The sequence below is a fragment of the Condylostylus longicornis genome, unplaced genomic scaffold, assembly GCF_029603195.1.
Source record: "Condylostylus longicornis isolate FDR11 unplaced genomic scaffold, ASM2960319v2 ptg000044l, whole genome shotgun sequence".
Taxonomy (NCBI): domain Eukaryota; kingdom Metazoa; phylum Arthropoda; class Insecta; order Diptera; family Dolichopodidae; genus Condylostylus; species Condylostylus longicornis.
The window spans coordinates 11,516,688-11,534,699 of record NW_026578013.1 but is presented as its reverse complement, the minus strand read 5'-3'; the positions used below and the strand labels follow the sequence as shown (position 1 = coordinate 11,534,699).

The 18,012-nt window shown below is 22.9% G+C and overlaps 1 protein-coding gene across 2 annotated transcripts in view; it reads right to left on the bottom strand.

Moving 5' to 3' along the window:
- Window positions 1-1,310: 1,310 nt before the first annotated feature.
- Window positions 1,311-18,012, bottom strand: part of LOC129610231 (solute carrier family 22 member 13-like) — a 30,383-nt gene continuing 13,681 nt past the window's right edge. The window contains exons 2-5 of one of the 2 annotated variants that reach the window (XM_055522713.1): window positions 8,249-8,694; window positions 4,296-4,488; window positions 3,333-4,218; window positions 1,311-2,324 (exon numbers count right to left, since the gene is read on the bottom strand). In XM_055522713.1, the coding sequence (XP_055378688.1) occupies window positions 2,319-2,324; window positions 3,333-4,218; window positions 4,296-4,488; window positions 8,249-8,694 (1,531 nt within the window). In that variant the 3' untranslated portion in view covers window positions 1,311-2,318. Of the gene's footprint in view, window positions 2,325-2,627; window positions 4,219-4,295; window positions 4,489-8,248; window positions 8,695-18,012 lie in introns of those variants that run through there. The other variant, XM_055522712.1, reaches the window with a different exon arrangement.

The following is an 18,012-nucleotide window of genomic DNA, read 5'->3' as shown; positions in this document are numbered from 1 at the left end:
TTGCACACACACACACAAATTCAGAATAAAAACATTTGGCATGCAATTTTCTATATTAATTTTGCATAAAATGTAATATAATAAAATAATATATATACTTACTCTTACAAATAAGGTTATCATATGCACGTGCACTTGTATTTTCGTGTTTACATGTACCTACCTGTTTTATATTTATGAGTATAATAATTATACATACAATTTTATATACATACAATTTTATATACATACAAATAACAGATGTTGCATGCACATGAACTATTATAAAATATTGGTAGAAAATTTGAAAATATTGTATGTATATAAAATATTTAGTGTAAATACATAATACTTATAGGTGACAATTGTATATAACAGGTAAATTATTCTAAGTCAACAATAAAATATAATAAAAAGTATTTAAAAATTTTTCTTGTTCAAATTTTGAGCTTTTCATTCACAAAAATTATAATTTATTTTCTTGCTTGCCTTATAAAATATTGTGTCACGTTTTTCAATTTTCTTTTCATGCAACAGAAAAAAGTAATAGGTACATATAGCTACATTATTATTTAAGTGCAACAGAATCTAAATAGAAAAGATATAAGTAGGTGTATATCTTAGATTACACTTATACATAGAAGCTATATAAGAAAATATCTTTTCAACCACCGCCAGTTGTTTTTGCTCTTATTTATTATTCGCATTGCATAAGTTTGGGAGAACGTACTTAATCTTGTTCTGCAAAAAGTAATTCAAATATTTTATTAGTTGATATAACAGAATTCTGTTATTCTATAAAAATTTAAGTTACTTTATTGTCACCAGAATAATAATTTTTTTTCTTAATTCATTTAAAAAAAAATTTAAAGTATTTAAGAAATTATTAATTGAACTTAAATAACTCAATAAAAATTTTCTTGTAATCCATAAATTTTTTAATAAAAAGTCGTAGTTGACGACCATAAGAAGTAGGTATACTTAAGAATTGTAGCTATGTATATACACTGAAATTGATGCCTGTATTCTTTCAAATAAATAAAAAATTAGTTGAGGGAAAAAATGCTCTCTAAACTAAACATTTAACTTGCAAATTTTGTATTCAATTGTATTTAAATTTCCAAAACCATCCTTATATTTACAAAGGATTCCAATATCATTCAATGTTATTCTGTTTAACATTATATAAATTGAAAATTCATTCTTTACGTTAAACAGGCTATTTAATTGTATATTTAATTTATTTGCTGGAATCACAATTTCATGAAATAAGTTAAATATCAAAGAATCACAATGAATTAATTAAAAATTTTTAATATTTTTGTTTTACATATTTTATTACAATAAATTTTTATTTAGAACTTTACAATATTTTGTTTTTTACATTATTATTAATACAGAATCGAAAATATTTTATTTTTTAAGCAAATTTCTTAACATTATAATACTAATAGTATAAAGATAATTTGAAATCTAAAATATACATTTTAAATACATTATTTCTGATTTTAAAGAAGAAAAAATACATGTACATACATATATACCGAATATTTAATACAAGAAAAGACGAAATTTTTTAATTGAAAACATTAATTTTTTCAATCACGTTATAATTACAAAATTAAGAAACGAAATTACAAAAAGAAAAGAAACCGAATGAAAATTTTCACAATCACAATTTTTCTTCAAAAAGGACCAAAAAAATTACTTTAATTTTGAAATTCACAAATTTTTTTAGAATTCAACTTAGAAAACGACAAAATAATTCGAATTGAATTTAGAATTTCTTCACAAAAATTTTCGATTCTAAAAACAACTAGGAAGTAGAAAATAAATGTTTCTTATTTATTTACTTTAAATACAATTTCTTTTTATAAATTAATAAAAATTTTTTAAGTTAGTTTCTCGTGAAATCTAAAATAATTATTATTACTAATTCACAAATCACAGCTTTTTTCTTTAATTTTTCTCTGTTCTCTGTGCAAAATGCTAAATCATTTTTAAAAATATACTTAGCAATTTAAAAACAATCATTATTAAAACAAAATTCATTATTAAATTTTTTGTTTTCTAATAAATCTTTGTTTTGTTTCTGTAATAAAACCAATTGCACATGGAGATTCTCTTTTTCTTTTTTTAGTTAACTTAAATTACATTATTAATATCGTTCATTTTATATTAAAATCGAACTATAATAATAGTTTTGAATTTAAATATTTTAAACATCTCACATGATCTGGCACCATAAAGTAAAAACTTTATATTTTACTTTCCTATATACCATACAGATTTTTAATTAAATTTGAAATCAATTTTCAATTTTATTTTGGTGTCCAATTTCAGCTCTATAAAATAATATTATATAATTTATATTAAATTAATATAATTATTTTTACAAGTTATATAGACAATTTGTTATTACAAATGTGCAAAGCACTTATTAATTACGATACAATTTTCTTTATTAGTGTTTTAAATTTACCAATGTTACAATATTTAAGATTTTTAAGAACAAGAAGGAGAACAAGTTTTTTATTATTGATGTTAAAATGTTGGAACACAAATTCAGATAATTGTGAATACCATTCTTAATTTAAACCACTAATTTTAAATAAGAATAATTCTCAATTATAAAAAATTATTTTGTAGAATAGAATCTATATATATTTTTGATTAAAAATTAAATTAATTTTGTAAATTTAATTACACCATATTGAAGGGTAACCAACTTATTTAAAACTTTGGGTTAAATTTTATTCAGCATGGTTACGATTCAATAAAGTTAAAATTAAATTAATTTGATCCTGACAAAGTGAAAATTTATAAAATGTTCAGCAATAGTTGGTTTAAATTCGGAATGAACACAAAAAAAAAACATACACAACTACAAAAGTCTATACAAATATTACAATTTTACATAAAAACTAAAGACTATCTTTTAATGAAACAGTACTGACTAGATATTCAGAGCTTCGTCAATACAATCAAATATTATATAAAAAGGACATCTAATCAATATATATGAAATTACATAATAAAATATTTTATATATAAAATAAGAAGCTATATAACAGCCAAATTTACTATTTTAAATATTATTTTATTTTAAATGCCGTGTCTTATAATAAAATACAAAATTTAAAATAAATTAAAAATTAATATGCTATTATGAACTTTAAATTAAAATAATATTATGTTTATGTATAAAATAATAGTAATAATATAAAAAAATAAATAAAATCTATATGAAAATTTTAACTGGAATTTTTATTTAAATCAATTTTTCTATTTGATTGTATTGATCGTGTTGAATATCTACTACGTATTGAGCGTCTTAACATGCTTGAACGTACTTCAGCTTGACTTTGTGCTCTCAGTGATGCTCCAGTTTGTGTTGAACGTACAAAATATTGTATATCTTGTTTTTCTATATCAGTTATTTCATCATCAACTTTTTTATTAAAGCATGGAAAATCTAATATACGTTGACCTCGTCCAAATTCTTCACCATCAGATAATGATTGTGGTAATTCATGACCTAATGTCTCTGGTAATAATAATGATAAACAACCTCCAATAATACCAAGGATTCCTAATACTAATAATGGTAATATTGGTGTTATATAACCAAGATATACAACAAATGGTGCTAATATACTAGCAACATAACCCATAATATGTATAAGTGCAACACCTTGTGCACGTACAACTGTAGGTAATAATTCAGCTGCATATTGTAATCCAATATTATATGATATATTAACACTAAAACGACCAAATATTGCTAATGCTGCTGAATATGGCCCAATTGGTACTGTACATGCCAATAAACTGAATACACCACTTGCAACCATAGTACCGAAAGCTAACCAACGACGACCCCAACGATCTAATGTTAATGTTAAAAATGTATCAGCTGGTAATTCTGTTGCACATGCTACAGAGAATGTAAAGAATAAATCTAAGCCAAGTGAACCAACGTTTCGTACATGTCCATCAAATACTAACGAAATTGCCATCCATATGACAATAAGTAAAATTGTAATACGACGTAATCTTGGTGTTTTAAATAAATCTAATACTGAATAATTATTATTATTAGCTTCTTCTGCTTGTATTTTCATACAACTATCTTTGAATTCTTGATATAATTCTGGTTTAACAGTAGCTTTATTAACTTTTTCGAATTTTTTCAAAATTATCAAAGCTTTGTCAATTTTTCCTTGTGATACTAACCATCTACAAATCAAAAAGAGAAAAATATTATTAATTTATATTTTTATTTTTTTTTTAATTAAATAACTTTTAAATAATACCTTGCAGATTCTGGCACCATCCAAGGTGTAAATATAGCTAATGCTAATGGTGCTGATGTAACAATTGCAAATAATTTCCAATCAGCTAAATAATATGCAATCCATGGCAAGCCGGTAGAGGCTATTGTAAAGAATATAGCTATTGACATATTTGCAACAAATGTACGCCATTTTGGTCCAACATATTCAAGTACTGCAAAAGTTTTTAATAAAATATAATATTAAATGTAAGTGGAAATATTATTTACTTATAGTAAAAATTTAATTTATATAATTTAATATAGAAATGTTTGCACTTAAATAACCTTTAAATATAAAAAGGCTTTAAGTGAAGTTTGAGAGAAGAGAATAAAATTTATAAATTAGCATATAAATTAAAGTTTAAGTTCGATCAAAAGAGACCACTCTTTCTATATAATACTAAATTTATATTCAGTACGTGATCTTAATTTTATAATATTGCAAATTTTATTAAAACAAAACAAAAATTTTTATATTTAAATAAAATATTATTTGTGTTTGTTGTTTTAAGAAAAAAATGTTGGCACAAAAACATTGTATAGCAATTTTAAAGTTACTTAATCTTTTAGTGTACATTGTACATACATGATTATTATAAAATTTAAGTAGCCCACTTTTTATAGTTTATGTTTTAAGTTATTTTCAATAATATAAATAAGAATAATTCAAGGTTATTTTTAATTATATGCACGCAGATAAAGTTAGAATTTATATTAGAAATCTGAAGGTCAACTTATACTAATTGTGATTCAAATGTACTGCATACACATTTTTCAAAAATGCAAAACGAAAGTATTAATTATTTATTATTGCTTATGATATACTTAAACTTGTTTTTCAAATGTACATAATATTTTTCTATAAATTAAGACTTTAGTTCTTATAAAGTATGTGCACCTACTTATATTCTTACATATTATGAAGTAAATAAAAAATATTAATTTAGCAAGTATATATGTTTTTAACCTATTTCTAAAACTACTAAATAGGATAATTCTTTTTAAATAATGAATTATGACAACATTTTATAATTCTATGACAAAAAATGTGGTAATTTTTCTGCATAATCATTGCATTAGTGTCATGCATATTCATGAGATACATTTAACACCTGTTTGAAATATGTTTATGTAAATGGACACAATATAAACAGATCTTAAATAAGTCTGATTAAGAAAAATGAAATTCTAAAAAACTAATTTTAAAAAATTAAAATTATGACATGTAACATGCTTCTATAGGAAACGCAAGCATTTTTATTTAGACTATAAAGAAGAAATAATGTGTGTTTTCGACTACAAAATATTTTGTATTGCTTTCATTTTTAATACTTTCCAAAAAGTTTTGAAATTAATTGCTTATTATAGTTTCACTCTGTCCGAGTGTCTGTTTAGAATCTTTTACACCTGACCATTGGTGCAGTGGTTATGGCACCGGTTCTTTAACAGAAGGGTCTCCGGTTCAAACCCCGGTCTGGTCACTATAAAAATTATATTCAATATTATATAACCTAATATACAATACTAATAATTATTATAGAAGCAATTTTCAAATATTCATAATATTCTATATTAAAAACTAAGAAAAATAAACAGTAAATATTAATAAACTTAAATATTTAATATAAATAAAACTACGGCAGGCTACTCACCTACCTAGTTATCTCTATGACGCTATGAAACTAGGGCATGATGATATCATGCACTAGTCCTATGCTCCTTCTAGTAGTGAACAAGGAAAAAAAACACCCGACACTGAAATTTCATACGTAAAACAGAACTTTTTACTAGAAATTTATTTCCATAGAAGAAAATTTTTACCTATCTCCTTCACCTTAAAAGTCATGGCCACTCAAAGACCAAAAAATGCCATTTTTTTACTATTAATTTTTATTAGTAATTTTGATTAGTAAGGAAACCATACATTTTTAAATTTTTTTTTTTATTGAAATTTATTAAGTTTTTTCCCACCCTCACCATTTCTCAAGTTTTCGCCTCTTATGAAATTTGGGAAATATGAATTTTTGTGGACCTTATATATTCGAAACTGCAATTTTTTCTAAATTTCTATAAATGCAGAAAGCTAGCCGTAAATGCCAAGCCATCAAAGAACATAATTATTTTTCTTAACTCACGCAATTGACCCTTAAATTCGAGCGTAATGTTAACGCCTTTTTCAATTTTTTTCTGTTTTATTTTAAAGATTTTCTCATCCCAAATGTATGCAATCTTTAATTTATATTCGTATACAATTCGTAATTAAAATATATTCGTAATAAAAATAATTTTTGAATAATGTAGTACAGAGCTAGGTTGTAGTACATTGGTTTGACCTAACTTTATTCAATTCAATATTTATCATTGTCTTGTCGTAAATTCTAGATTTTGTACACAATTTCAAAAACTGAGTGTATTCATTTTTCAAACTCATTTATTTTAGTTACTCATGACTCAACGTACTACTTTGATTCAGAAGAGGTAGGAAAATTAATAAAAAAAAATTAAATGAAATTATCTTTAATGTAAATTTAATGATTTGATTATTGTTCTATAGTTAAAGAATAACTCTGCTTTGCAGTTTAACCACTTAACATTATATTTTTAAGATGGCTCATTTGATATATTAATTTTTCATAACTGTTTAGAAATTTGTACTATGTAAATTTGCATATGAAATTTGTATATTTCTCTGTACAAAAATTTAATATTATATGGCTTTAATAGTTTTTGAACTATATACGTACGATGTAGCTGAATAAATTTTTAAGCTGTAAAGCAGCTACTCGAACTACTGTCTTGACCAGATCCAATTTAAATAGGCTCTTGGAATCTGTTATTGTAAAACATTGATGAAATTTAATTAAATAGCGGTGTTATTCAGCAAACGTCAGTTTTGAGGTAAATTGAAAAAAGGAACAGCAGTAAAAATAAATAAAGTTTAGTTGGAAAACTATTCTTTTGTAAAATTAGTATAAAAGGAACGGTCACTTGTAATAAAGGTTCAATGCAATATTTTTATGAAATAAAGCATAATTTGTTTTTTTGCATTAATTTGCATTAATTTATTTTTGATTAGAAAGTGACATACTGATTTACAGTAATAATTGTTGAGTTTTATAGCCTAAATTTTAAAACTTAGCATAGCCTTAATTAAGTTTTCACTACAACATTTTTTATATTTCAAACATTATTGTCATTCTAAATATATATATATAAAAAAATATTTTATTAAAATCATTGCTACTGTTATTAATTTCACGGTTTTAATTAAAAATGTATAATATGTATAATATAAAAATATAGTTACATTTTAAGTTGAGCAGAGGAAGGAACTACTATTTTAAATTACTATTTTAAAATACAGAGGAATTACTATTTTAAAATAGTTATTAAAAAATATTAATAAAATTAATCACTTATGAGACCTCAACGACAAAGTTGTCATTATAAAAACAGAAAAAGTTTTTTAAACATTAAAAATTAAGTAACTTGAAATTTATAAGCACGAATAAAAGCGATAAAAATCGTAGTAGAAAATATAATAGCACTTTTATTGTCGGCTATTCAAAAAGCAGAATAAAAAAATTAAGAATTTACTTATTTTGTGATTCAACAAGTTTAAAGTTCATTTATGCGTATACAACAATTATAATGTGATGAGGTCAATTGACTTGTATCTTTACAGTCTTTAAATGCAATTCAAAATAACAATTTCAAAAATAATTCTATACTAAGGTCTTCTTGACATTGTTAAAAGTATACGGGAAATTTAATTTTGATTATTTTGTTTTATGTTTTTCGCATAAATTTCAACGTAGGTTAACAAACTACTTAATAATAATAATGAAATTTAATCATTTTTTGTAGGTCTAGCAAAATATTATTATTTTCTTTTTGTTTTTTTTTTTAAATTAATAGTATGAAACAACTTACCTAAAATGTACATCATAGTAAAACAATTATCAAATGCAAATCCAACTAAGAATCTACATAATGCAAATTCCCAAAAGTTTCCAACAAATGCTGTTGCAACACCAGCAATAAAACCAATCATATTACAACCAACTAACGATGGTACTCTACCAAAACGATCAGCAATCCAACCGAATAATAAACCACCAACAATAGCACCAACAAAAAATACTGATTGACCAATTGTTGGTAATGCATTATGCTCACATACCCATTCTAATTGAGTTGCCAAAGTTTCATATGGTATTTCAGTAAAATTAAAACTCCAACCATTTTTACATGACGTTATTGGCCATGATGGATCAGCAATTTTTGTACCATTATTTAAAACTTCAGTAAAATTAACATTATATTGCATACATTTACTATAACTTCCATCTACATCAAATGGAATTGATAGAGCTAATCTGTAATGTACAAGAATAATAAATTATATGTTATTAGTAAAGTTGGCAAAATATATACTAAATTTATTTTATATACATATATATTTAGTTATTTAAATATATTTGTATGTATAAATTAATGCATTTATTAAAAAAGTAAATAAAATTATGTTTGTTTTTTTTGAACATGCAAGGAAATCTTTAAAAATATTGTAAAATAATCTCAGTGATTTTGTTAAAATTGAGTGTCATTGAAATAAATTATGCAGAGTGACAATATATACCAACATTTAAATCATAATCATTTAAAGATTAAATTAATTTTTGCAAATAAGAACAACAAATTAAAGAAATTAACTAAACCAGAGTTAATTATTATGTAGCATAATACAGCAAATATCAAATTACAATATTTAATCTAAAAAATGCATTTAAAAGTAAATGAAACCACGATTGTTATTATATCAGCGAATTTATACCCACTATAATCTACATAGTCACGAACACTGGTGAAAGATCAATGCCAATATTGGCCAAGATATGTATTTTGTTGCGAGAAACATTTAAAACTATAATATCAAAAAGCAAATGTTCATGCTAAAATATAGTTTAAATATGAAATTCTAAATTAATTATTTGAAATTTACATGAATATTTTTTGATATATACTCGTACTTAATCAAGAAATTGTAATTTTTCTAATCTGATTAAATTTAACATTTTTAAATTATATTATATAGTGTAACAAAACTAAAATCTAAAAATTGAAGCAGATTCTAATTAATGCAATTAAGTTCTCAGTTTGAGTTCAAGATAACTTGCAGATTTCACCTCAAATTCTACAATAGCTGAAAATAGAAACATTTAAATTTTCATTAATGTTGAACTAGTGTTGATATTTAAATAATATAAGTGAGAAAGTATTTTAAACTCAAATTTCCTAAATTACTAATTTTAAACAAAAAACTGATTGTATATTAGATTAAAATTCTATTAATACTTTTTGATTAAGATATTTTAATTATACACAGTTTCCTTTAAAATAATTAAATAGTTCCAATTTTCCAATTAAATTTGAAATAAAATTTTTCTAATTTGCTTATTATTTAATAAGTGTATGAAGAATTAAGGAACTTGTTTCAGTAGAATGGTTTGTAAAGTACTGCATTTCCCGTATTTTTTCATGTCATTTTAAACTTATTGCATAATTTCAGGATCAAAATATAAATTGAAAGGAGCATTAACATAATGATTTAATATCATAAAATCTCATTGGATTAGTTAAGCTTTAAAGAAATTTAAATTCATAGTTTACAGTAAAAGACATTTTTAAAAATTTTGCAAATTCTACAAATTTTTGCTTATTTTAAGAGCTCAGATTTTTATTTTAAATGAAGTAAAAGCTTTGAAATCTGTTTTTTTAAATACGAATAACGCGAGCAAGGTGAAGCTTGAAAAAAAAATTTTTTTTACATATTCGGTTGGTACCATGCTAAAAATACATATACATATAGTATACATATATGTTGTTTCTGGTACATATTTTTAAAACTTCCTGTTATTTTCTATAAATTGCAAAAATTATAATTAGTTTTAATGACATTTCCTATTGCTTTAGTTTTGCGCCTACACAATACCATATTTAAAGTAATTTTCATTTATACATGTTTTAATTTTATCGATTAGAATTAAAGAATTAGCATATAAAAAAAACGTAAATTAAACTTGGTTTTTAAAGCTTATAAGACTAGAATCTTAAGAGAAAAACAACAGTAAGTAAGTCAAGATGAAGCAATACACGTGTTTTTTAAAAAATTTTTACATTTTCATAGAAAAAGTAAATTGCATAAAATTCATGTGAAATCCAGTTAAATAAATTTTCTTATATAATCCACAAACATTATAGCACAATTTTGCCGATTAACTTAAAACATAATTACATTATTTTGACATCATGACATAAGATCATATCGAAATATGACATTATGACATAAGAAATCGTCCAATTATCTTGTGCATAACCTGGAATGCCACTAAGGAAAAATGATTTTGACGGGAAAAATAATCCATTTTACATTATCTACAATAAAAATCAATTCTTGCCTTTTATTTTTTTTTGTTATACTTGCTGAACCTCTACCTATAAAATAATAGTTTACAGTAACAGCTTATAATAACTTATAAAAACGAGCATAGTAATAAGTGAACTACATGTAAAATGTTAAATTTAAATAAAAATACTTTTTAGGACAGTTATAAAAATTAAAGAAGCTCACATGAAAAATAGCTTCTATGCAACACCAAATTAAAAAAGATTTCTCCAATCTTCCAGGTACAAAAATATAATCTAATTTCTGAAGAAATATTCCAACAAAGCAACCCAGGCATAAGTATATAAATAAGTGTTATACCATTTATAATCCAAAATTATCAAATACAAAATTTTGTGTTATAAAATTCAACGAATCTAAAATAAAATTAGATGATTTTTTATAAATTTCAAAATACGTACAGGTGTAGATATTAGAAACATTATGTTCGCTCTCGTTTCTCGTTACCGAAATTTCCTGTATGATTTTAAGTGCATTTAGACATCTTTATTTTTTTTTAATCGAATAATGAAAGACTATAAAGAACAATAATTATTTAATGTAGGTGCACATATAAACCTCAAATTAACATAATAATTTCCTGAAGATAAGATTAAATTAATTTTGTTTTTTTTTTTAATATTATATTTTATAATAAAGCTTATGTCAAAATTTTAAAAATAAAATTGCTAACATATCAATTATATCAGAATTAAATTAAATTCACTTATACTTATATACACATATAAACTTTCAAGTTTCATAATCTTAAAATTAGTCAGAACTTAACCATTCGATTATAAAAACTTTATAATATATGTGCATTTATTCTTAAAGTTATATGTACAATCTATATTTACAAAATAAATAATTCTTTAGATCCAATAAAAGAATATATTAAAAATATTAATAAAAATGCACACACGTACATATTTAAAAACGGGTATAAAGTAAGTACACTATTTTATTTTGTTTTTGTTTTAGTAAAGGCTTAGCCTTCGTACGAGTATGTTACGCTTTAATGCTTTTTTAGACCTTGGTTGGACATAAAGTTATTCATTTTTTTTTAATTTTACTTTTTCTGTAAATTAGTACCGGCTAAAAGAACGTCTACAGTTAGTACAAATATGTAAATGTGTAAAAATATAATATGAATTATATTATTCTACAACACATATTATTTACATACATACATATAATATTATAACGATACTAACTGAGTATGTACTTACTAAGTAATGAAATAATAATAATCATTTAAATTTTATATGCAAGTTAATCATTTTTCCCCGTTTAACAGACCACTGTATACATATATAAATATTTAAAATTATAGGTTTTTGCTAGAATCAACTTAGTTTAAAGTACCTAGCCTAAACTATTGTTATAGGTTTATAAATTCATTCTAAATATGTGTAAAAGCTTTTCAACAGAGGAAAAAAAAATATTTTCATAATTACAATATGATTTTAGTGTGATATCTAATTAAAAATTTTCAGATTTTCAAGCATAAGCATATAAAATTGTTGAGAATTTTCAAATCTCAAATTAAAAAAATAATTTATTGAATGATTTAAAAATTTTTAAAATATAGAAAAAATATTTGAAGTCAAATGTACACGATAATAGTAAATTGGTAATCTTATGAAAAACTAATTAAGAATGTTGTACCTACAGTCTCAGGCTATTATGAAAGCGAGGACCTATTATTGTATTTTATATTCAAAAAATTATTAATTTTATTGAAAAAGTATAACAAATCTAATTAGAAAAATGAATATTCAAGTTTAAATGTCACGGAAACAGATGACTCCATGATGATGTATATCCATGACAGCGGAATTGAAATAAAGCCCTGTATCATTCTATACACAAAATTCATATCTATAAAGAAATTAATAACAAAATACAATCTTTTTAATCTGTAAAATCCGTTATAATTTTGTTTTAGATGCTTTAGTGTTCGTGCTACTAACAAACTGCAACCACACATGTTACTTATAAATATTTCATATAAAAAATATTGCCTAGAGTAATTTCATGAATTTCAGAAACGTTTCTAATAAAATGCTGCTATCAAAACAAATTTATTTTATATATATGTATATATATACATAGATAAATGCATTCTTTGAATTACAATTTTTTAAAATTTGTCATCAAATCGGTATTGTCCATGGACTCAATTCAGATTATGAGTGAAAATTAAAAGCAAAAATATGAAAATTATACAAAATATACAAACATATATAGTATTTTTGCAACACAATAGCTATAAATTTAGAATTGGCCCTCGGTTTTACTATTCCATATATAATATTAATATTAAACTTATAATTGAAATTCCTGCGGTCAAAAAAAAAAAGTTGTGCAAAAAAACCTAATTAAAATTAAAAATTAATTCAAATAAATTAATAATTATATAAAAATAGAATTAAATGTGCTGTAAAAAACGGTGGTTAATTTTATTGTCTCGAGTTAGAAGTAACAACCGTATTTATTGAATTTAATTAAAAGTACATCTGTTTAAATGTTTTTTATTTTTTTATTGTTAATTATTGTTATAAAGAAACTATTGCAATTCGTTATCTATTAAAAATAAAATCTTTTAAAAAAAGCCAAATAGAAATAATTCAATTATAACTTTTGTTTTCAAAGAATTGATACTGGATTGAATTTCTGCTAAGAATATAGTTTGGAAAATCTTATGCATTTATATAAAAATTAATAGAAATTTGAGAGTTTGATATTATTAAAATATGTTATTATTTATTTTAATAAGTAAATAAGAATTTCTAGAAGTTTTTTTCTGTTAAATATTAAACAGTACCAATAGTCTTATGAATATCTTAGTAACTCTCGGTTATATAAACGTTCGATAATACTTAAAAATTGAAAATTATTCAGAAAATGCTATAAAACCAAAATAAGGTCCATGAACATATTAACATACAAAAAAACTAATTAAGCAAGAACAATTGATGTTACAGAGATGTTCATCTCCAATTAGGCTTACAATACATTTTCTGTAATATTTTTAGTTTTTGTAACATTTTTGCTTCAAATTAAAAAATAAATAATATTGATTTAAATCGATTATTGAAATTGTTGTATTCCGATAATCGCAATACAAAAGAAATATTATAGTTAACAAAATTGTTTGAAATTCGAATGCCGCTAATTGAAAATATCTAAAATTCAAAACGTAATCTGAAATATAATTGAAAGAAATAACAAATATTGTAAAATAAAATTGAAAATTAAATATTATATACTTACAACTGATATTTATGTACAAAAATATCGAGTGTTTTCATTAATTAATTAATTAATTAATTCAATAATTATTATCGGAACTGTAATTATGATTTCATTATAATTTTTCGAAAAACTTAATTTTTAAAACATATTGGATATATGTATGTGCATTAATTAAAGAAGACGGAAATTAAAAAAAAACTGGTATATTGAAAAAATTAAAAATTTCAAATTCAAAATAAATCATGATAATAAATTATGAATTCTAAATTCATTTATACTGCACAATTCATTTAGATTTTTGAAGAATGTGTTCTATTAGTTATTAAGGAACTTGTCAAAATAAAATTAAGCAATAAATCAATTATTTTACTATAAAGCTACTTATTAGCATAGCGGTACCTGATAATTAACTGTTTTTAGTTAAGTATTCGCTTATTTTTCAGTTTTAACACGAATTTCTATCATAACATATAGTTTTAAAAAGAATGGTCTACCGCAAATCTTTTATTAGATGAAATACAAAAAATTTTTGTATAAAAATCATAAAATTGAAAATATTTTGCCTGATTAATATGTGTAGAAAATATTACCAACAATTAATCAGGAATATGAAACACTTATGTACATAAACCTCTCGTTTTTAAATGCTCACATTCATAAACATATGCCGATCTTGTCATTTCCTATCCATATCACGAAATCGATATCATGTAAATTTAAATATTCGTGCACTTCAAGGTGATTATAAATTCTAAATTTTAAGAATTTTCAGTTTAAAATAAACAATTCCGGAATCACATTAAAGGAAATTCTTATATAGTTATGCGAAATAATTCTTAAATAAATTAAAATGAATAGATTTATAATTTAAAAAAAAAAAGAATTTCTCTTTAAAAAATAGTCTAACATAAATTCAAGATAAATTGCAATGAATAATATATTTTATGAGAAATGATCAGCTATAAAATATTAATTTAATATTTATGTAACATTTTTAAATTATGCTCCACTTTTTTTTATTATTAACCTTATTAAAAAAAGTGGAGCATATTTACGGATATAGAATGGTAAAACAAGAATATTATTTTTGCAAACAGGATTTCCGTGTTTTAAAATTTGCTATTATTTAATACTGTAGGTGTAATAGTAGAGTTTAATGTTGTGTTTTAAGTAGTTAATAGTAGAACACAAGATCAATATTTGTACTACTCTCACACCATAATAAAAAATTGTTGACATATTTATATATACATACATACATAGCGTTGTGCATAAAATTTTCGAAAAAAAAATTAAATTTATAAAAGCAATATATGAGATGCTAATTATTTTTTTTTTCTCCATACGAAATTTTTGACAAGATATTTGTAATAAAATTTTTTGAGTCCACTAGTTGCAATTAATAAATCTGAGCTCTAGCTAACAGTAGTTTTTATAAATGTCCTGAAAAATTTTTTAGAATTTTCAACAATATTTATAGAAGTAAAATTATGATTACAAATTTAAATTTTTTTTACCAGTTTCCAAGTTCCAGGGATTTTAACGAATTTTCACGAAATTTTTACTTATCCAAGTTTTTTTGATTGTAACTTCCGTATCGAAAAAGGTACGAACTTTAATGAAACAGTTTCTGAGAGGCCTACTAAAGAGCTTAAAATAGTCATGTTGTTTGATTTTGTATTTTATGTACCTTCAGAATAATAAGCATTCGAACTTTAGAAAAATCAAATTTTTCACTTGTTTTAATTTTAATTTTTTTTTAATAAAACTAAAATTAAATTTAATTTAATAATCCGTTATCCAAATATTTTACAAATTTCTCAAAACACACCAACTTTTCTTATGAAATTCACCTAATTCGGCAAACATTTTATTTTTTTCTTCTATTAAATCCATTTCTATTCAATCGCATATTTGAAATTATTTGCTTACGCAACACCAGTTTAGTTGCATCAGCCGTAACATACACCAATTTTAGTTTTTGAAAAATTTGTTGAAAATTTACTAATTCCCTCAAATTATTTATTAATTTTTTATTAGCTTAATAATGTTAATAAAATATCACTTACAAACTCCATTTTGTTCAAAAAAATTAAATTTTCCTATTAAAATTTTTTTTTTCATTCAAAATAAATGGCAAAATTTATATGGCGTGTCTTAAAAAATTCGCTCCAGCTGGATAATTTTAATAATTTCAGATGCTAAATGGTGCCTAGATTTCGAAAATATTTTTTTTAAATTTTTAAATTGCACCCAGTCTGAGAAAAATGCATTTAAAAATTTCAAACCATATGGGTACCATTTCTTATAAAAATTGGCAAAAATAAAAAACCTATAATTTTTTTTTACCAAGAAAAGTTTCGAAAAAAATTTTTTGATTACTAGATTCTTTTTTGTTTCTTCAAAATGAAAATTCTAGTTTTTCTTTTCAAAAATTTCAAATTTTTTAAAATCAATTTCTGTTTTTCAAGTTTGTATAAAATTTCATTTCAATTTTATTATTTTTTGTGATATTTCAATAAAAAAATTAAAATTCAGATTTTTTATCAAAATAACGGCTAATAAAAATGTCAAGTGTTTTTTCGAGTGACTATTGTCTAATCAATAAAAATCAAAAATAGTGAAATATAGGGCCTTTAAAATCTTGACATAGAAATGGTTTTTGTGCTACATCTTCTGTACCATAAAAAATTTTTTAGTGTTCGAGTACTTAAATTAAAGCTTAAGTAGCTGGGAAAAAGTCTATTAAAAATTTTCAAGGTTTGAAAAATTTCTTAGGAAATTATCTGGTTAAGTAAAATTGAAAAATAAAACAAGTGAAAATTGGAACTCGGAAACCACTTTCGATCCTCTAACCAATGATATATGTTGTTGTATACCTTTCTGAATACCTTGTATATGTGCATGTTTAAAAAACAATTTTATGCCGCCAAAAAATTATTTTATGATCGTTTTTATGATCAAGGTGAGCAAAAACATTTTTTGTAATTTTTGCAATTTCAAACACAAGTTTTATTCAGGAATGAACTTATACGTACTTATATACATTATATATTACATTACATAGGGATGTTGGTGCGAACTATGATAACAGCATTAAGTCTAACTTTTTAACCAAATTTACTTATAGACGTTAAACGAAAAAGACATTGAAGTACTTTAATTGAAAACAGCCACATGGTGTTATATTCCATCTATCCTCTTGAATCTAGAAATTATTTAATCAACATTTAAGAAAATATGGTAATATCATATTTTGTAAAAACACAATCAATATACATGAGTGCATATGTGTGTATATAGGCATAACAAAACTCATTCTAAAACTTTAAGCGAGGTATCGTTGAATGGCTTTTTTGATTACGAAGCATTTAAAATTTTCAGAAACCTTTTAAAGAAATTTAAAAGATTTTCCTCTACTCATAATCACATATTACTATAGATCACATATTACCTAAAGTCAAAGCTAATATTTTATGCTTTATTTTAATAAGAAAGATGTGAAACTAATTTCAGGAATAACATTTAAGCTAAACAAAAACATAAGGTTATTTTATAAATCTATTTCGGAAATACTTTCGAATATGTGACACCCTGTATACATATATATATATATGTATACAGGGTATGTATACAGGTTTATATATATATATATATATTATATTGGGGTTATTAATGAATTAATTTTCTTACTTCTTAAGTATTAAACTTATATTTAATTGTATAAAATTGCACTAAGTACACACACTATACTGTATTAAAAAGAGTTAATAAATAAACTAGTTTTGCAAAAATTATTTGCAAATATAAAAGAAAATTAAGATATAAACTGGTTTTATGGCAACAAATTGATATTTTATTTTTAACATGATTTTTAATTAGTGTTAAAAGTAAGTGTGCTTGAAACATTATTGATCAATTAAAATTCTAAGTATTTATAAAAATTGTTAATGTTCTCAATTTTTATGTTATATGTATATGTTAAACA